This window comes from Heterodontus francisci, chromosome 23 (genome assembly GCF_036365525.1).
Source record: "Heterodontus francisci isolate sHetFra1 chromosome 23, sHetFra1.hap1, whole genome shotgun sequence".
NCBI classification, from domain to species: Eukaryota; Metazoa; Chordata; class Chondrichthyes; order Heterodontiformes; family Heterodontidae; genus Heterodontus; species Heterodontus francisci.
In genome coordinates, this window is record NC_090393.1 from 47,318,767 (window position 1) to 47,336,646 (window position 17,880).

At 44.0% G+C, this 17,880-nt stretch overlaps 1 protein-coding gene and 1 long non-coding RNA gene across 10 annotated transcripts in view; one reads left to right on the plus strand and one right to left on the minus strand.

Moving 5' to 3' along the window:
- The window catches only part of znrf3 (zinc and ring finger 3), a 284,028-nt gene that overhangs the window by 240,302 nt on the left and 25,846 nt on the right, over positions 1-17,880 (plus strand). For all 3 annotated transcript variants that reach the window (XM_068055192.1, XM_068055193.1, XM_068055194.1), the window contains 4 exons: positions 5,351-5,461; positions 10,103-10,270; positions 11,681-11,783; positions 14,826-16,505. In XM_068055192.1, the coding sequence (XP_067911293.1) occupies positions 5,351-5,461; positions 10,103-10,270; positions 11,681-11,783; positions 14,826-16,505 (2,062 nt within the window). The remainder of the gene's footprint in view (positions 1-5,350; positions 5,462-10,102; positions 10,271-11,680; positions 11,784-14,825; positions 16,506-17,880) is intronic.
- Positions 1-17,880, minus strand: part of LOC137382779 (uncharacterized) — a 52,185-nt gene that overhangs the window by 10,404 nt on the left and 23,901 nt on the right. For 3 of the 7 annotated variants that reach the window (XR_010977287.1, XR_010977286.1, XR_010977285.1), the window contains 3 exons: positions 10,629-10,802; positions 8,807-8,938; positions 1,510-1,583 (listed from right to left, as the gene is read on the minus strand). This is a non-coding gene — a long non-coding RNA (uncharacterized lncRNA). The remainder of the gene's footprint in view (positions 1-1,509; positions 1,584-8,806; positions 8,939-10,628; positions 10,803-17,880) is intronic. The other 4 variants (XR_010977283.1, XR_010977281.1, XR_010977284.1 and 1 more) reach the window with 2 other exon arrangements.

Sequence of the window (17,880 nt, forward strand, 5' to 3'; positions counted from 1 at the left end):
AAGCCTCCTCAACGATTTCGCCAGACGTGCAGGAATCAACTACACAGAAGTGTAACTGAAAAATTAATTTGACACTTTACCTGCCAAACCTTCCTGCGAAATTAAAATCCACGGGGGCTGACATGAAAGATGAGTTCATGACAGGAGAATGCCTTTGAAATGTGCTTCTCTGTACGATAAATAACTCTGGCTGAGGCTTTGCTGTGCAGCTAGGCCTCCACCTACTGGCCAATGTATTTCTAAACTGAGCTGTCTCTCCAGTATTTGCTTTTGCTAAATAGTTCAATGGTGAGCATTTGGGTTGCCCGATTCAAAAGCAATACTTGCTTTAATACATGACTGATTTTAATCTTCAGGTGTATGGGACTTACTTTATTAATAATCTTTAATAATTCAAGACTGTTTGTTTGAAGAGATTGACGTCCCCACTTGTGACCACTACATTGGCTTATCCTTTCAACAGTGCATTCTTACAATGCAATGCGTGTTCCATTGAGTGGCCCACTGTAGAAAAGATTTTTTGTTGCATTTCTGTCTACTGAATGGGCTGACTTGAAAGTTATCATAGAATCATGATATGCTACAGCACAGAAACAGGCCAGAAACAGGCCATTCGGTCTATCGACTCTGTGCAGTGTGCATCTAGTCTAATCCCAGATTCCTGCTCATTTCCCATCACCTTTAATTCTCCTCTTTTTCCAAGAACCATCTTATTCCCTTTTGAAAGAATTTATATATTCTGCACCATGAGAGGATGGTGGCTAAAAATCCTACATTCAAACTCACGTGGGGGCTCCACAGGCACTAGTCAGCCTCCAGTATGTTGCCTATTCATTGGGCGTGATCCTTGCCCAGTCTTTCTGACTATAAAAAGGGGGGTGGGGAGCACGACAACTGGGCCTGGTCCTGTCTATGACTGGAATCCTTGCACACCCAGGAGCTAGGGTCATGGGGTCGCAGGAGCCTTAGCAGGTTTTGTTTCCCTTAGTACTGCCGCCAACTATGTTAGCAGCACCGACCAGCAGTCAAACATGTGACATCCCTGGTCTGTCTTGCTCCGTTCCATGCTAGGCAATGAATTTACTAACTGAGCCAGAAAGGCAGTCAGTGTTGTGTGATTGCCTTTAAGAGTGATGTTCATTTAAGATCTTAGTATACTAATGAGCTAAGTTCCAGCACACAGTCATGTGACTCAGAGCCAGAGTCACTCTGCTACTATAATACCAAGTGGCAAGACCTGTAAATAGTTAGCTCTGCATTGTATATACTTGTTAGCTGTTAATAAACCTGTTTGAGATCTTCAACTACCTGAACTCCACGCCCCTATTTTATGTGGAATCAGACACCATAAAAAGCTTCACATTACATAGTGGCAGCTGTGGTGAGAAGACAGAATCTAAGATCGAAGACCACAGGAAAACAGCTTTAAAAACTACCTACAGCTAAAAGAGAGAAAGTTAAAAGAAACACTGGCCCAAACATTGTAAAGAAGACTAAAAAAAAACTCACCTCCAGCTGTACAAGGCAGAGCGCTGAACGACAGGCTGCAAATCATCATTGTGATCATGGGTGAGTCAGAATCCCTGTTGAACAAAAAAGGTTTTGAGGTGCTTGCAAAGTTGCTTTTTTTAAAAGGCTCTGTAAAAAAAAAAATGGGGAAATCCCAATCCCTATCTCAGGCTGATCGATTGTTTTCAAAGGCTCCCCCAGGCAGATCGAGTTCTGCACCATTTCAGGAGGTGCCTGACAGCGAAAAGCGTGGAAATCCTCCATTCATGCAGCTCGCAGCTAGAGCTGTAAAAAGAAACCCATTAAATCACTCCAGCGTAAAGAGCTTTCATTTACTCAACCAGAGTTTTAAAAAAGCTCAAGCATGAAGAATTGCTTATTTAACGGTTATATAAACAAACTCTAGAAAAAAAAGCACTTGAAATTCCTATTGCACAGCTGCATAAGCAGACAGACAAGAGTGCTGGACACTCGCTAAACAGACAAGCCTCTCCTGTCAATCAAACCAGCCAGTCTAAAGAACAGTTTAGTATAAATGGGTGGTTGATAGTCAGCACAGACTTGGTGGGCCGAAGGGCCTGTTTCAGTGCTGTATGACTCTAATTGTAGAACCAGAAAAACAGGCTGTAAAGATGATAATAGTGATTGGAAATGAGGGATTGCACAGAATCAATACTTCTGGATTATCTGAATAGGACCAGAAAGATCCTGCAAAGATATGGAAAGTGCTGGAAGATCAGCTCTGATTGAGAGTGAATTTTCAAATTCACTGCCTGGAATTGATGTCCTACATGCAACAGCCACAATAGACCTGTCCATCAGCAGATGCCATAGTAAGGGCAACAAATGTGATTTCTCAGAAACTGAGCTGTCAGACAGAATAATGGAGCTGGTGATCATATCAACACACATTGAAGCATTTCAGAAGGACCTCTTGGGGAAAAAGAAAGGTCACAGCATCGATGCACTGCTGGAAGATGGCAGGAAATATGAAGCCATGGTAGCTGGACAACAGCACCTACAAGCACTAAGTGCAGCCAACAGTATCGGCAGCATAACCAGGTCAAATAGAGCAAACAAGCTGTGCAGTAAGTGTGGTCTGTCCCACTCATGGCGATATTGCCCTGCATTTCGAGCCCTGTGGAAGGAATGCGGTGCAAAAGGCCACTGGGCCCACCTATGCAGGAATTCTGGCTCCAAAGATGCAGCCAGAAGTCACGGTAAGATGCAAACGAACAGACAACAGGGCAACAGCAGCAAAGTATGCGCGAGAGACCTGAATAAACGCAAGTTAATACACAAGTCCACAGCAAAGCAGACCTGAGACAAGACTCGGAGAGAAGTAGTTCTCAGACAAAAGACGAACAGGGACTCCACATTGTGAATCAGGCACATCACATTGATGATGTCCAACAACTGGAAGCTTTCTCTGCTATTAATATCAAATGCCCAAAGAAAGCTGGCAAACATACACTCAAGGTCAAGATTGACACTGTCGCTAGTGCAAATATCATACCAGTCCGAATATGTACCAGAGTCGTTGGAAATCATTGATGCAACCGGCAACTGCCAAGTTATCTTCATACAATGGGTCACTCATCACATGCAGTGACACATTAACAATGCAATGCAGCTATGGCAAGTTGGCATGGAAACCACAAACGTTCTACCTAGTAGAAATGAGCGGACCAGCAGCGGCAGGACTACCAGCATGTAAGGATCTCAACATCATAACCATCCACGAGAGCATTGCCAAGGGGAAATCTCCAAGGACTGGAATCCGCTCGCAGACTCTGGCCAGCATTAAACGGTGCAGTCTGGAAACCCAGGAATGGATTAATTATGCTGCACCTTCACCTCTGCTGTCCAGTGAACTGCCAGCACCACAATGAGCCAGAACAGACAGGTATCTCCATGGGACCAAGTACTCATCCCCCAACAAGTCCTCGACCTCGAGCCCCAGGCCTTCAGACGTGGAGGATGAGGAGAGGCAAAGGACACGTAATATCCTGAGGAGGCAGAGGAGGAATGAGTTGAAGCATTGTTTGTTGGATCTTCGTGATGAGGTGCTGGAACTTTCCAAGAATGACAAGGCCTCAAAAGTAGTCATCTTGAAAAAAGCAACAGAGTATGTTAGCAGGCTGAAGGCAGAGCAACAAAAACTGAATGCAGAGAGGGTGAAACTTCAGAAAGAACAGCAGCAGATGAGATGCAAATTCCCTGAGCAAGAGTTGTCAGACCACCAGGACGACATATGGACTTTTGAGCCTGTATATTTTTAAATTTCACAATCTCTGTCCATGTGTAAATAATTTTGATGTTATCTAATTTTATGTATTTTTACTTTTAGCAAACGTGACTTATCTTTGGAAAGAAGGGGGATGTTGTGTGATTGCCTTTAAAAGTGATGTTCCTTTAAGATCTTAGTATGCTAATGAGCTAAGTACCAGGACATAGTCATGTGACTCGGAGCCAGAGTCCCTCTGCTACTGTAACACCAAGAGGCAAGTCCTGTAAATAGTTAGCGCTGCACTGTATATACTTGTTAGCTGTTAATAAACTTGTTTGAGATCTTCAACTACCTGAACTCCACGCATCTCATTTATGTTGCATCAGACAACATAAAAAGCTTCACATTACAGTCAGCACTGGAATTTTCGTTGTTTTTTGCAAGGTGGTGAAGTCCAGCTAATGACTGCCACAAATCCATTCAGGACTGTTTTGGGAGCTATTCACTAAAGATCTCAATGAATAATGTACCATGTAAAAAAGGAATTTGTGCTGTTTCTGTATTGAGAATGTAGCTGACAGTAGCTGTATCCAAGATCCAAGTAAATCCATATTCAAACTGAATGAAATCAATACAGAAGTGATGGGATAGACACTCCCTAGGAAATGATAAGAACGTGTGAGGTAATTTGCAACTTCGCTGCCTATAATCAGGGCCACTACTTTTATTGTGACTGAATAAGTCAAATTCTCATTTTTATCGCATGAAATCAGGGATTCCCAGGATTCTTACCGCTGTTTTGGGATCATATTCCATAGCTGCTGTTTGTAGCTGCAAGGCATACTGGTCAGGATCCAGGTCTTAGCTCATTATATTGGTCTTGGGCTGAGGCTTCGAGGGGAAGACTTGCGAAAGAAGTGTCGCATTGTCAGAGAGGAGTTGGGTATACCTGTGAGGATGAATGAAAAGTGGGGCCATGGGGCTGGACAGGAAGTGTAAGGCTACTTTGTTGGGTGAGGAGCCATGAACAACTCCAAACAATTGATTATTGCCCTCCAAACGTTAATTCAAAATGTACGTTCTTATTTGGAGACCCAATTATGCTAGTGGAAAAATGTTTCAAAACAGCATATGTACTTTATGGACAGCCCTGTAGGATACCTGACACAGTAGTTTTAACAGTGCCTCACCCATGTAACTATTGGCTGGTGATGTATGTTTTAATCCAACTACTTAATTTCCTTTGTGCAGTTAAGTGCACAGTAATTTTTCTGTAGTTTCGATGTGCCTGAGATTTCAGCAAAGTGTAACTTTGGGGAGTTTAATATCTGTACTGTCAGTGTTGCAATGAAGTGAAGCAGCGATGGTTACTGGACTGCCACTAGTGATGGTAGAGGGAATTATAAATATCACACACAAAGCATATTAGCACAGCATTAAAGGATTATGTGCAGCAAGAGTGAAAACGCCTTTTGAATAATGTTCACTACTTTTTCTTGTCACCAGTTATTACAATATTTTTAGCTTGTGTACTTTTACAATATAATTCTGTCAACAACGCATGTGATTAACAGCAGCTATTAATATATTTCTTTCTTTCCGCGTTTCCAGCAGCCGACAGAATACTTTGATATGGGGATCTTCCTGGCTTTCTTTGTGGTGGTGTCTCTCGTCTGTCTGGTTCTGCTCATTAAAATCAAGCTCAAACAACGCAGGAGTCAGGTACGACTGAGTTTTTTTTAAAACACTAATCGGACGGAATCAGTACAGATTCTAACGGCTTTGGAAACTACCAAACCTGAATAATATCTTATGCATAATCACAACTTGTACCAGGAGCATCAGCACAAGCTTAGAAGGACAAAAATGATCAGACAGTTTAGAATGAGCTGCTTTATAAAGAAGGTAAATATACTCAGCAAGGCAGCAAAACTGAATAGTGCCAACAAATTCAACATGGAACTGGATAGATATTTGGAGGTGAAAGGGATTGAGGAAATTGTGAGCTGGAGGAGTATATGGGGAAAGAGTACCTTCGACTTTGGGCATATAAAACAGACAATATCAGATCAGCCGCCCAATCTACATCTCTCCTGATGTTTATTTCTTTTGACTTCAGTGATATTGAAAATCGGGAGAGATGTGTAACGGGGGCCTGATCCAATATTACTCATTATACACGATTGCCCTGGGTCAAAATGACGCCCATGTTCTATTTTCTGAAGCTTTGGGACTACCAGCAATCTCTTACATTTTACATTGCTTCCAATTTCTACCCTTCTCTCACCTTTACATGGTCCATCTCTGACACTTCCTTGACTTCTCTGTCTCCATCTCTGGGGATAGGTTGTCTACTAATATCCATTATAAGCCCACTGACTCCCACAGCTACCTGGACTACACTTCTTCACACCCTACCTCCTGTAAGGATTCCATTCCATTCTCCCAGTTTCTCCGTCTCCCACGCATCTGCTCTGATGATGCCAGCTTCCATGACGGTGCTTCTGATATGACCTCCTTTTTCCTCAACCGAGAATTCCCCCCCACTGTTGTAGACAGGGCCCTCAACCGTGTCCGGCCCATTTCCCACACCTCTACCCTCACCCCTTCCCCTCCCTACCAGAACTGTGACAGGGTTCCCTTGTCCTCACTTTCCACCCCATCAGCCTCCATATTCAAAGGAGCATCCTCCGCCATTTCCACCACCTCCAGCGTGATGCCACTACCAAGCGCATCTTCCCCTCCCTTCCCCTGTCAGCATTCTGAAGGGATCGTTCCCTCCGCGACACCCTGGTCCACTCCTCCATTACCCCCACCACCTCGTCCCCGTCCCATGGCACCTTCCCCTGCAATCGCAGGAGGTATAATACCTGCCCATTTACCTCCTCTCTCCTCACTATCCCAGGCCCCAAACACTCCTTTCAGGTGAAGTAGCGATTTACTTGTACTTCTTTCAATGTAGTATACTGTATTCGCTGCTCACAATGTGGTCTCCTCTACATTGGGGAGACCAAACGCAGACTGGGTGACCGCTTTGCGGCACACCTCCGCTCAATCCGCAAGCAGGACCCTGAGCTTCCGGTTGCTTGCCATTTCAACACCCCCCCACCCCCTGCTCTCATACTCACATCTCTATCCTGGGCTTGCTGCAGTGTTCCACTGAACATCAACGCAAGCTCGAGGAACAGCATCTCATTTTCCGATTAGGCACACTACAGCTTGCCGGATTGAACATTGAGTTCAATAATTTCAGAGCATGACAAGCCCCCCATTTTACTTTTATTTTTAGTTATTTTTTCTTTTTTACATTTTTTACAATTTTTTTTCTTTTGTTTATTTCATTTCATTGTAGTTTGTTCCGTTTGCTTACCCTCCGGTTTTTTTCATGTTTGTACTTGCTGCTGCTCAATCTTAAATTCGTTAACATCCTATCTGTACTAATGCTTTGTCTTTCAACACACCATTAACATATTGTTTGCCTTTGCTCCATGACCTCTTGGGCAGCTATGTGGCCTTGTCCAATCTACACCTTCTCCTTTGTTACCTCTTGCCCCACCCCCGGCTCATTTGCTGATAACCTTTGACATTTCTAATATTTGCTAGTTCCGAAGAAGGGTCACTGACCCAGAACGTTAACTCTGCTTCTGTTTCCACAGATGCTGCCAGATCTGCTGAGTGGTTCCAGCATTTCTTGTTTTTATTTCAGATTTCCAACATCCGCAGTATTTTGCTTTTATCTTACATTTTGATTCCTATTTAATAGATTTTATGAGTTGGTTTGAGAATCAGTTACTAAAATAGCTAAAATATTCATGTGCAAAACTGTAGCACAACTGTACTGTGTACAGTTCTGGTTGCCACATTATAGGAAGGATGTGATTGCACTGGAGAGGGTGCAGAGGAGATTCACCAGGGTGTTGCCTGGGCTGGAGCATTTCAGCTATGAAGAGAGACTGAAATGGCTAGGGTTGTTTTCCTTAGAGCAGAGAAGTCTGAAGGGGGACATGATTGAGGTATACAAAATTATGAGGGGTATTGATAGGTTAGATAGGAAGATACTTTTTCCCTTAGCGGAGGTGTCAATAACCAGGGGGCATAGATTTAAGGTAGAGGGCAGGAGGTTTAGAGGGGATTTGAGGAAAACATTTTTCACTCAGAGGATGGTTGGAATCTGGAACATACTGTCTGAAGAGGTGATAGAGGCAGGAATGCTCACAACATTTAAGAATTATTTAGATGAGCACTTGAAACGCCATAGCATACAAGGCTACGGGCCAAGTGCTGGGAAATGGGAATAGAATGGGATTAGATGAGGCGCTTGATGGCTGGCACAGACACGATGGGCCGAAGGGCCTGTTTCTGTGTTGTATAACTCTAAAACTCTAAAACAGCGGAGTCAAATTCTATCATTAAACATCAGACCAAACACGTGCAGTTATAGTTGTTGGGTCTTAACCTTAGATACAATCCCACCTCCCTCATTGAAAGGTGCTTTAAATGATACAAGTTTAGTTTTACGGGGTCTATGTATTTGCCTGCAGTGCCAATGAGAGTGATGTAGCAGGCCTGTGAGGAATGTTGCATCACCATGACATAAGTAAACAAATAACTTCACACTGACTGTTGCATGGTACATTATAAGTTTCTTCACTATTTTGTATATACTGTTTACAGCACTTCAAATACAGCAGCTAAGCATCTTTATAAATGGAGCTGACTGCAGTTGATTCTGGGTGAAGGTCTATGCAATCACCTGCCCAGTTATCAAGTGTATGACAGAGTTCATCATAGCCTTTCATTCATCAAGCATTAGGACCACAAAGGTTTATTACCTGACAGGACGATGGTTGAATTCAATTACCAAGTTATATACTTATTTTATGCAGCTTGTTGAGGCTGTTCTAAGTTAACAATTTTGAATGTACTGTCAAAATACTTTATGCCTCTTTTAAAAAAAAACACAATCTAAATAACTTACAAAATTATGTTAATAGGACACTGAACACTGGGGAAGATTTCCTCTGTGTGGTATGTGGGTATAAACCTGTTAAAAGAGAACAGACTTACGATTCTGTTACACGTATCAGACCAACGATATCTTGCCTGATTGTGCTGTGTATTTCTTAAGATGATTTTCTCCTATTCAAATCCTTTCGACGAGATTTTCTGCATTCAGCTGCAGAAAGTGAAGTCTTTATTCTGAGGATTGAAGCACATGCACAACGTTCAGGCTTTGTATGATGCTCTGTACAGTTTGTAATCCAAAAGGCCCACACCCATTACCTGGCAAACAGCAACCTTTTTATAAAATGCTTTTGGATAGTGGAGGTGCCTTAAATTGCAAGTGGGTATAATCTGTATAGGGACTGTGACAATCAAATCAAAGGTCTCTCCCGATGGCTCAGTGGGATTATCCAGCAAGTACCTGAGCCACTAAGACCAGCCATGGCTGAGGTTCTATTGCCACTGTATATTCAGTTATCTAACTTTAGGTAGGGGAGTGACCCCGAATGTCCTTGGGTTGGGAGTAGGGTTCAGGGTTCACACTACTGATTTGGTATTCAGTGACCCCGCCCCCATCCATCTTTCACCTTTGGAAGTGTACACGTGTGGACATAATGTAGTGAGAGAACTGGACTCAGCTGTCATCTACCCTGTGGATGAATAGACTTTAACATTCACTATTAATGCAGGAAAAAAGACAGAGGCGCAAGGGGAGAGCCAACTGTGCAACAGCCCCAACAAACAAATTTCTCTGCAGCACCTGTGGAAGAGCCTGTCACTCCAGAATTGGCCTTTATAGCCACTCCAGGCGCTGCTTCACAAACCACTGACCACCTCCAGGCGCGTATCCATTGTCTCTCGAGATAAGGAGGCCCAAAGAAAGAATTAATGCTCACTCCTGATTACGGCCACTTGGGCAAGGGAATGGAGCGTAACTGGTGCCTGTGGGACCATGTCCTTGCAAGGATGCGGTTGGCAGAAGATGCAATACCTGATGCATGAAAAGGGGAGTTATGTACATGCACTGTGGTCAAATAACTAATAGTTTAAAAAGAGTTAGTGAAGCCCAACAGCAGATTACTGTCTACAAAGATCAGTAGCTTTGTTTAAAATGACAACCCTAGATGAAGTGTTAAAGCCTATAACATAGGACAGCACCACAGTTGAATGGGAGGAAAAGGTGGAGTAGATGAAGTAGTAATGGTTAGGGGATGGATTTTCAAGGTCTCTAGGTTGTAGGAGCATCGGAAGATCAAGGGAAGTAACAAGTTCGACTGTGTTTTGAGCTTCTAACAAAGAAAGAGTCTGCAACAATGCTTGACTGTTGTAATTCATTCAAATCTTTCTATCTTACTACAGAGCTCAATGAATAGAATGGCAATCCAAGCCTTGGAGAAGATGGAGACAAGAAAATTCAAATCAAAGAGCAAAGTTCTTAGAGAAGGCAGCTGTGGTGCTTCAGATACACTGAGTAGCAGCTCCACCTCGGACTGTGCTATCTGCTTGGAAAGATACGTTGATGGAGAGGTGGGGAAAGTTTTGTTTTATTTAAAGCTGGTTCCTGTTTGATTTAGACAGTTTGTGAAATACTTGCTTCAGTACCATTGGCTTGATTGGCATCAAGATCTTACAAAGAGCAAATTGTTTTGATCAAATTGTAACAATGAAAGTTCCTCAGTTTCTGTTGATTCGCTGGAAAATTCCAGAATCTTAAAAGGGCCTGAGGTTTTTAAAAAAAAATACTTTATAAAGTATTTATGTGAATCTGGCTCCAGTTGAGCTATTCCCATTACCTAATTTACCAGTGTGAGTCCCAAGGAACAATGGTGCTATTGCATTACGTTTTTGTATTGATTACTGTTAATGTTGCTTTTGGACTTCATACCATGACTTTGAAAGCAATATAATTTGAGAATCAATCTGTCTTCAGTTGCAACCCTTGTGCATAAGTAGGTGTAGCCTATGAGAAAGGCGTTCCGTCTTGGGTCTGTAGTCAATGCTGGGAGTAGCCATATCAATCCAGGGGTTTCACTGTGCTCCTAGTGATCGTGTGATGTGGCTGCAGCAGAACAGAGAGCAACGGGTAGGGAGGGACAAAGATAGATGAATAAAAAGAATTGTAGAAATCAAAAGAGGATTGGGTGAGGAGTTCTGTATGGGACAAGGGCCTCCAACCATTTTTCTCTCCTGATGTAAAGCCATTTCACAGACATTGCACTCACTGATGCCTACAAAATGAAAATGAAGCCTTCGGTCGGTGTATCAGCTGGCAGGTTGTCAAAACATCAGCTTTTAAACAAAGTAAAAAAAGGGACAGGAAAACACGGGGGCTAGGATGCTAAGCGTGGGTGTGCAGCTAAGAACATTTGGATGTGGGTTATGGCCTGTGACCTGGAAAGTCAGCCATACAAGAGTTTTATCAGTTATTGAATTCAGCATGAAGTGCTCATAATAAGGATGGTGGCGGAAGGAACAGGGTTTGTTATCTTCTGTGTTGCCTATTCTTTGCCTGGGAGGGAGGACTGAAGTCAGCCAGGATGCGATTCTCACTTCCTCCGTTCTTGAATGTGCACTCAGACCTATCAGTTCCATTTCCTTGCCTTGAAACAAAATTGGACTTGATCCTACAGCTTACTTTTATAAGTATTACTTAGTGTTGACCTTTTACTCTAGATTTACAGAATTCCAAAAACTTACTGCATTAGTATTTCACCACAAGTAGTTTCTAATGCCCTGTAGAGGTGATTAGTAGCAATTTAATATTTTATTTCCATTTATCTTTCTTATTCTATCATCAGTTTGGTCAGTACATGGGCAAGTGCTCACACCTTTGTTTATTAGTCCAACATGCTTTTAAATCTGTACTTTTTGGCACATTGAATTTTGTGTTTTACAACATCCAGCCTCTTTTCTAAATGAGGACCTTCTTGTTGACAGGAGCTGCGTGTGATCCCGTGCACACACCGGTTCCACAAGAAGTGTGTGGATCCCTGGCTCCTACAGCATCATACCTGTCCACACTGCAGACATAATATCATCGGTAAGTTTATCATCATCAAACCTAGGAGATTACATCGCCAGTTCCCTCAGGACAAGGGCATGATAGTCTCTCAATTTTTGCCATTTAATTTCTTATGATAAAATAATGAAGACAACCGAGAGGTCAAAAATTAGCGGGAGGAGCAACCCAGCATCAGTGCCAGGATCTGCCTACTAAGAACCTCTTGCTCCGATTCTGGCAAGCATTTTGAGGTCAGGAACGTGTTATCCTAAGTTTAATTATCTGGCAGGCATCCGCAGCACTAAGGGTGCACTCACCAGCGTAGGCAGAGTGCAAAATGGGTCTTTGTGTGGCAGTTTCAGCTGGGGGGGACTCTTCCACGACCCACTTTTAGGAATGCAGACCATGGTCCAGGACCCTCAGAGGCCCATTCACAGACTGGTACGTCTGGTCTGACCAGGCAGACCAGCTACAAAGGGTCTGGTTGTTGTTTTATAGTGGACATTCCCAGGCTAGAGGTTACATCGATGGCCTTTTTTGGGGCAGATGAAATCTCCACTTCTTACAGGTCGTCAGAAGCTCTCAACGGAAGGCTGGGATTCAGCATTTCCAAGTCTCAACCCAATATGTGACCCTTCAGCTGGAGTTAAGGTGGAAGTGCAACAGAGCAGCAGCACCTAAATATTTAACACTCTGTGTTGGAAATAGTTCTGCCAAAATCTTCTTTGTACACACTGAACAAGGTCACGAGCAAGTTAGAATGCTATCAGTTAACCATAGACAGGCTGAAAATACCTCTTCCTGTTAAAAGTCCTCATTCAAATACTGACTCAATCCAGTTTAAAGTGAGAATGAATTAACAGTACAACCTAATAACTGATGATACAGCACAATTGGTATGTCTATTTTTATTTATTTGTACATATAAGAATGGGGTTAGTGGGGAGACTTTACAGTGCAAATGCTCTGTATGCTATTCCCAACCCTTCACTGTCACTGAGAGCAAAGCTTTCCATTCTCCGGTACTTATCCTTCAATGCAATCGACACAAAAGTATCAAAAATATTTAATTTGGTCTAAATGACGAAAGGAAAATTTGCACTGAGCTGACCCAGCCTGTTTCTATATTTCCAAGTATCTCACTAAAATTTTAGTCATTAATAAATGTTGTCAATAAATATGAACTAGCCTTTCATTAGTTCTCATTCCATGCATATATTTGTTCCACATTTTGGAAGTTTTTGATCAGTTTTCCATTGAAAGGATTTGGAAAAAAAGCAAATTTGAAATGTAGGCCGTAATTTTACATTGGGTGGGAGGCTCCGCCCACTGGCTGCAAAGTCGGGGGAGAGCCAGCCTCTGCCAGGCCTGGGGAGCCACACAAGGATTTTTCACTCCCCAGCCCTTAATTGGTCTTGGGCGGGACTTCCACCTCCTTGAGGCAGGAAGTCCCACCTAATAGAGCTGCCGGCCAATCAGCGGGCAGCAGTGGCCACTGCTGGAACTACACCCAGCCATCGCAAGCAAGGTGAAGGACGGCCCTGGAAGACCAGTAAGCATTTGGGGCCTCGCCGGGGACAGTCGGCTGGACGCCATCGAGGCAAGTGGGGGATTGATTGGGGTGGGGCGGGAGTGTTGTGCAGTGGAGGCAGTTGGGGCTTCAGGGGTGCCCTCCGTGGGGAGCAAAGTCTAGTGATGTAAGTTTTAAAAAAAACATTGGGACAAAAAGGAATTAATATGCTACTGGTATGTTTCTCAACAGCCAGTTCATTAGCCGATCTCAGCAATCATTAAATATCTCACACTCATTGTGTTGGAAAGTTTCTGTTCATTATAAAGCAGGAACAGGAGATATATAAAATAAAAGAGACTGCAGTTCCAGACAGCCAGTCAGGTCTAACAAGGGCTGTGAAGTCAGGTTTAAATTACAGCTGGTTACCCAGACAAGCTATGGTCAGGTTCAGAAGGAGAATAGAGGAAAGTCGTTAAAAGTTACTTTGTTTTATTTAATTAAGATGACCGACCCATGTGGGGAAGTACAGCATGTTTGTTATTTCTTATTGTTACGTGAAGACAAGTTGTGCTAATTGAACTAAGTGAATCTGATTGTAACTCCATGCATTCGCGCACTGTGAAATAAAACAGCTCAACGATGTGTTTCTGGCCTCATCTCACAAGTGTTTTCTCAGTCTTCCTTTTGAAGAGATTGAAGAAGCATTTTTGTGAAAGCCAAGGAGATCTAGTTCAGATCGCAAGGGAGTACTATTACTATCCCCTGGGTTACACGATCATATAGTTAGATATTGGGCAATACAGGCACACACCTAAATGCAAGACACTCAAGTAAAATTCATTTTGGGCGGCAGTGAATTTGCAGCCCGTTTTACACCCTGCCCAATTTTCCTGTCCGCTGGAGTGTCATTACTGTTGTAATGTAGGGAATCACTGTAGACTACTTGCATGCGACAGGGTCCTGCAAAGCAGCAATAAGGTAAATGGGATAGGTACCTGTTTAGTGGTGTTGGTTCAGGGATAAATATTGGCCAGGATACTGGGCTTTGGTTTAACTGCTCATCCGAAAGACAACAGCTCCGACAATGCAGCACTCACTCAGCACTGTACTGAAGTGTCAGCCTGAATTCTGTCTTCCCATACACCAATTGCACTGTCGGGTTTTGTGGGAGGTGTCCAACATAATGCACATATTGGCCATGCCATTATGCCCAACATGTCGACAAAGAGGAATGATGTTTGTGCAGGAGACCATCATGTTATCACTGTGGAAACACACGACTGTCACTGTATGGTTATGAGCCCCAATAAGACCAGCAGAAACCCTGAAGAGCCCAAAAGCCCATTCTTCCTCACCAGTACTCCAAAACATATTTTAAAATTATTAAATGTAACCACAACATGTAGGAGACATAGTCTGTGACTGAACAGCAATATTAAGACCAATGCAGCTAACAAAAGAAAACAGTATAATGGGCCAATGTTAACACGAACACAGATAACAGAAGTTCTACCCTATGTGAAAATCTGTCTCATGAAACACTATTTATCACTTCTTTCTCTCCGCAGAACGAAAGAAAGAAAGCAATGGCCCCGTCTGCGTAGAGGCCGACAGCCAAGGGCGCAGCAGACAGCGGGTGGTGCTTCCTGTCCACTATCCCGGGCGGGTTCACAGAACGAACCAACTGACCACTTATCCCACCAGGACGAGCATGGACCCACGGGGGAATCCTGTTACCGTGCTCACGGTGGACCAGCACAGTGAGCAGGGACTGTACCCCGCACAATCAAGTGCCTATGTGAGGAGTTATCCGCCTGTCCACAGTTTGAGTGCCCATCATTGTAACTTGGAACATCGGACCTACCCTCAGACTCATAATTTCAGGAGGCCTAAATTTAGTGGGCGGAACTATTCAAGGGCCACTTGCTTTTCTCAATATGAAACTATGTATCAACATTATTACATTCAAGGACTAAGCTATCCACAGACAGAATCCCAGGCAGGGATTATTAATCATAAAGGACCTTCCCGTGCATTCCAGTCCGGCGGGAGCATGCTGTATCCCACAGTGGTTCACATTCCTCCACCCTCCCACCTGGATGGAGGCAGCACCTCAAGCTTCAGCTGTTACCAAGGTCACCGGTCAGTGTGCAGCGGTTACCTGGCTGACTGCCCCGGCAGTGACAGCAGCAGCAGCTCTGGGCAGTGCCACTGTTCGTCCAGCGACTCCATGCTGGACTGCACCGAGGTCAGCAACCAGGGCGTCTATGGCAGCTGCTCGACCTTCCGCAGCTCTCTGAGCAGTGACTACGACCCATACATCTATCGGAGCCGCAGCCCCTGCAGAACCGGCGAGTCAGGTTTGAGCCGGGGTGGGGGTTTGCTGATGGAGGGCCCGCAGGAGGACGAGCTTCCAGCGTACAGCTGTACCTCTCCCAGTGGTGACAGCAGGCTGTTGCAGGTCCCATCCCCAGGAGACCAACTCTCAAACTGTAGCATGGAGATGAACTATAGCAGTAATTCCTCACTGGAGTACAGTGATTCGAATGCCACTACCTCAGAAGGTAGGCCCGAGTGCTCTTCTGGTTCTACTGCGGACAATAACAGCTGGAATGGGCCAGAGGCAGCGGCAGCAGCAGAAGCAGCGCCTGAGCAGGCCTGTGCTTGTTGCTTTGAAATTCATCCCTTGGACTGCAAAGGGGCTGATGACAGCAGAACAGACAGTCACTTTTCATTGTTGAATGTGCCCTGTTGTAACACGTGTGGGAAAAGCGCTGATTCTAGGACTGCGTCACAGAATTTGTACAGTATTAATGCAGGCCCCCCGTGTCGGACTGATCCAGGGAAATATGAGGGCCTGCCCTGCTGCTTTTATGAGGAGAAACAGGTGCATCACAGCAGCAGCTGTTTCGCTGAGGACTACGCAGTAAACGTGCAGTATAACCTGGCTGATGAAGCCCTTCACAACTGCTACACGGCCCCAACTGCCACTGGCTGCTGCGATCTGAGCCAGCGCATTCCCATAATCCCTGAGGACACTGACGGGGACTTGGCCATGACAGAGGACTGCGAGGCCACCAAGCTGTGCGGGCCGGGGGCTGCATCCTCGGAGCCGGAGGAGACGGCAGAGGAGCGGAGGGAACAATGTGTCACCCCGTTACCTTTCAACAGCCCTCCCGACCAAGAGGTTGCCTTTCAGAACATTTGCTCCAGGTTGCACGAGTCCACCATGAAAAGTAACTCGGCAGGTAAGATTACATTCACACGCATCCCCACAGATATTGCACCATAGGTACAGCTGATTGGCGGAGGTTGCGTGGGGACATGTCTCAGGCAGCAGTGCAAAACAAGCACATAGGAACAGGATTATACCATTTAGCTCCTTGAGCCTGTTCCGTCATTCACGGATCTGTGACCTAACTCCATATACCCGCCTTTGCACCATATCCCTTCATACCTTTGGTTAACAAAAATCTACCAATCTCTGATTTAAAATTTACAATTGACCTAGCATTAATTGCTATTTGGGGAAGAGTTACAAACTTCTATCAACCTTTGTGTGTTTCCTAACTTCATTCCTGAAAGGTCTGGCTCTAATTTTTAGACTATGCCCCTTTAGTCCTCGACTTCCCAACCAGCAGAAATAGTTACTCTCCAACTGCCCTATCTATTCCCCTTAATATCTTGAAAACTTCAATCAAATCACCTTCTAAATTCCTGGAAGTACAACCCTAGTTTGTGGAATCTCTCCTCGTAATTTTAACCCTTGGAGTTCAGGCATCATTCTGGTAAATCTAGGCTGCACTCCCTCCAAGGCCAATATATATTGCCTAAGATATGGTGCTCAAAACTGTCCACTGTATTCGAGGTGTGATCTAACCAAGGCTTTGTTTAGCTGAAGCATAACTTCTACTCCTGTTTTCTAGTCCTCTAGATAGCATTATTTTCGGTACTTGTTCATGACATTTTAATGGTCTGTGTATCTGGACCCCCTCATCTCTTTCTAGCCTTTCACCATGTAGAAAGTATAGTGTTTTATCCTTTTTAGGTCCAAAGTGGATGACCTCACATTTGCCTACAATGAAATCCATTTGCCACGGTTCTGCCCATTCACTCTGCAGCTACCTTTAATATGGAAGTGCTAAAGTTAGCAAATTATTTAGTGGCATTGACTCAAGTGCCCTGTTTTGTGTCATTCTTATTTTTGTTTCTTCCCAGGTGAGCATCTTCTCCCAAAACCCCACATCCTAAATCTATCCCTATCAATGTCTCTGTAATTTTATGTTCCCGTCTACACTGCTTACAATGCCACCTATCTTTGTATCATCGGCAAATTTGGATATGTGGCGTTCTACCCCATCATCTAAGTCATTAATAAATATGGTGAATAGTTGAGACCCTAACACTGATCCTTGTGGGACATCCTGTCGATTGGAGTTCCTGCCCATTATCCCTACTATCTGTGTCTGGTCATTCAGCCGATTTCCTCACCAGATCGATAATTCTTTCAGGTCAATAATATGCCTTCAATTTCATGACATTTAACTTTAGCTAACAGTCTCATATGAGGGACCTCATCAAATGCCTTCTGGAAGTCCAGAAAAATAACAGTCTTAGGCATTC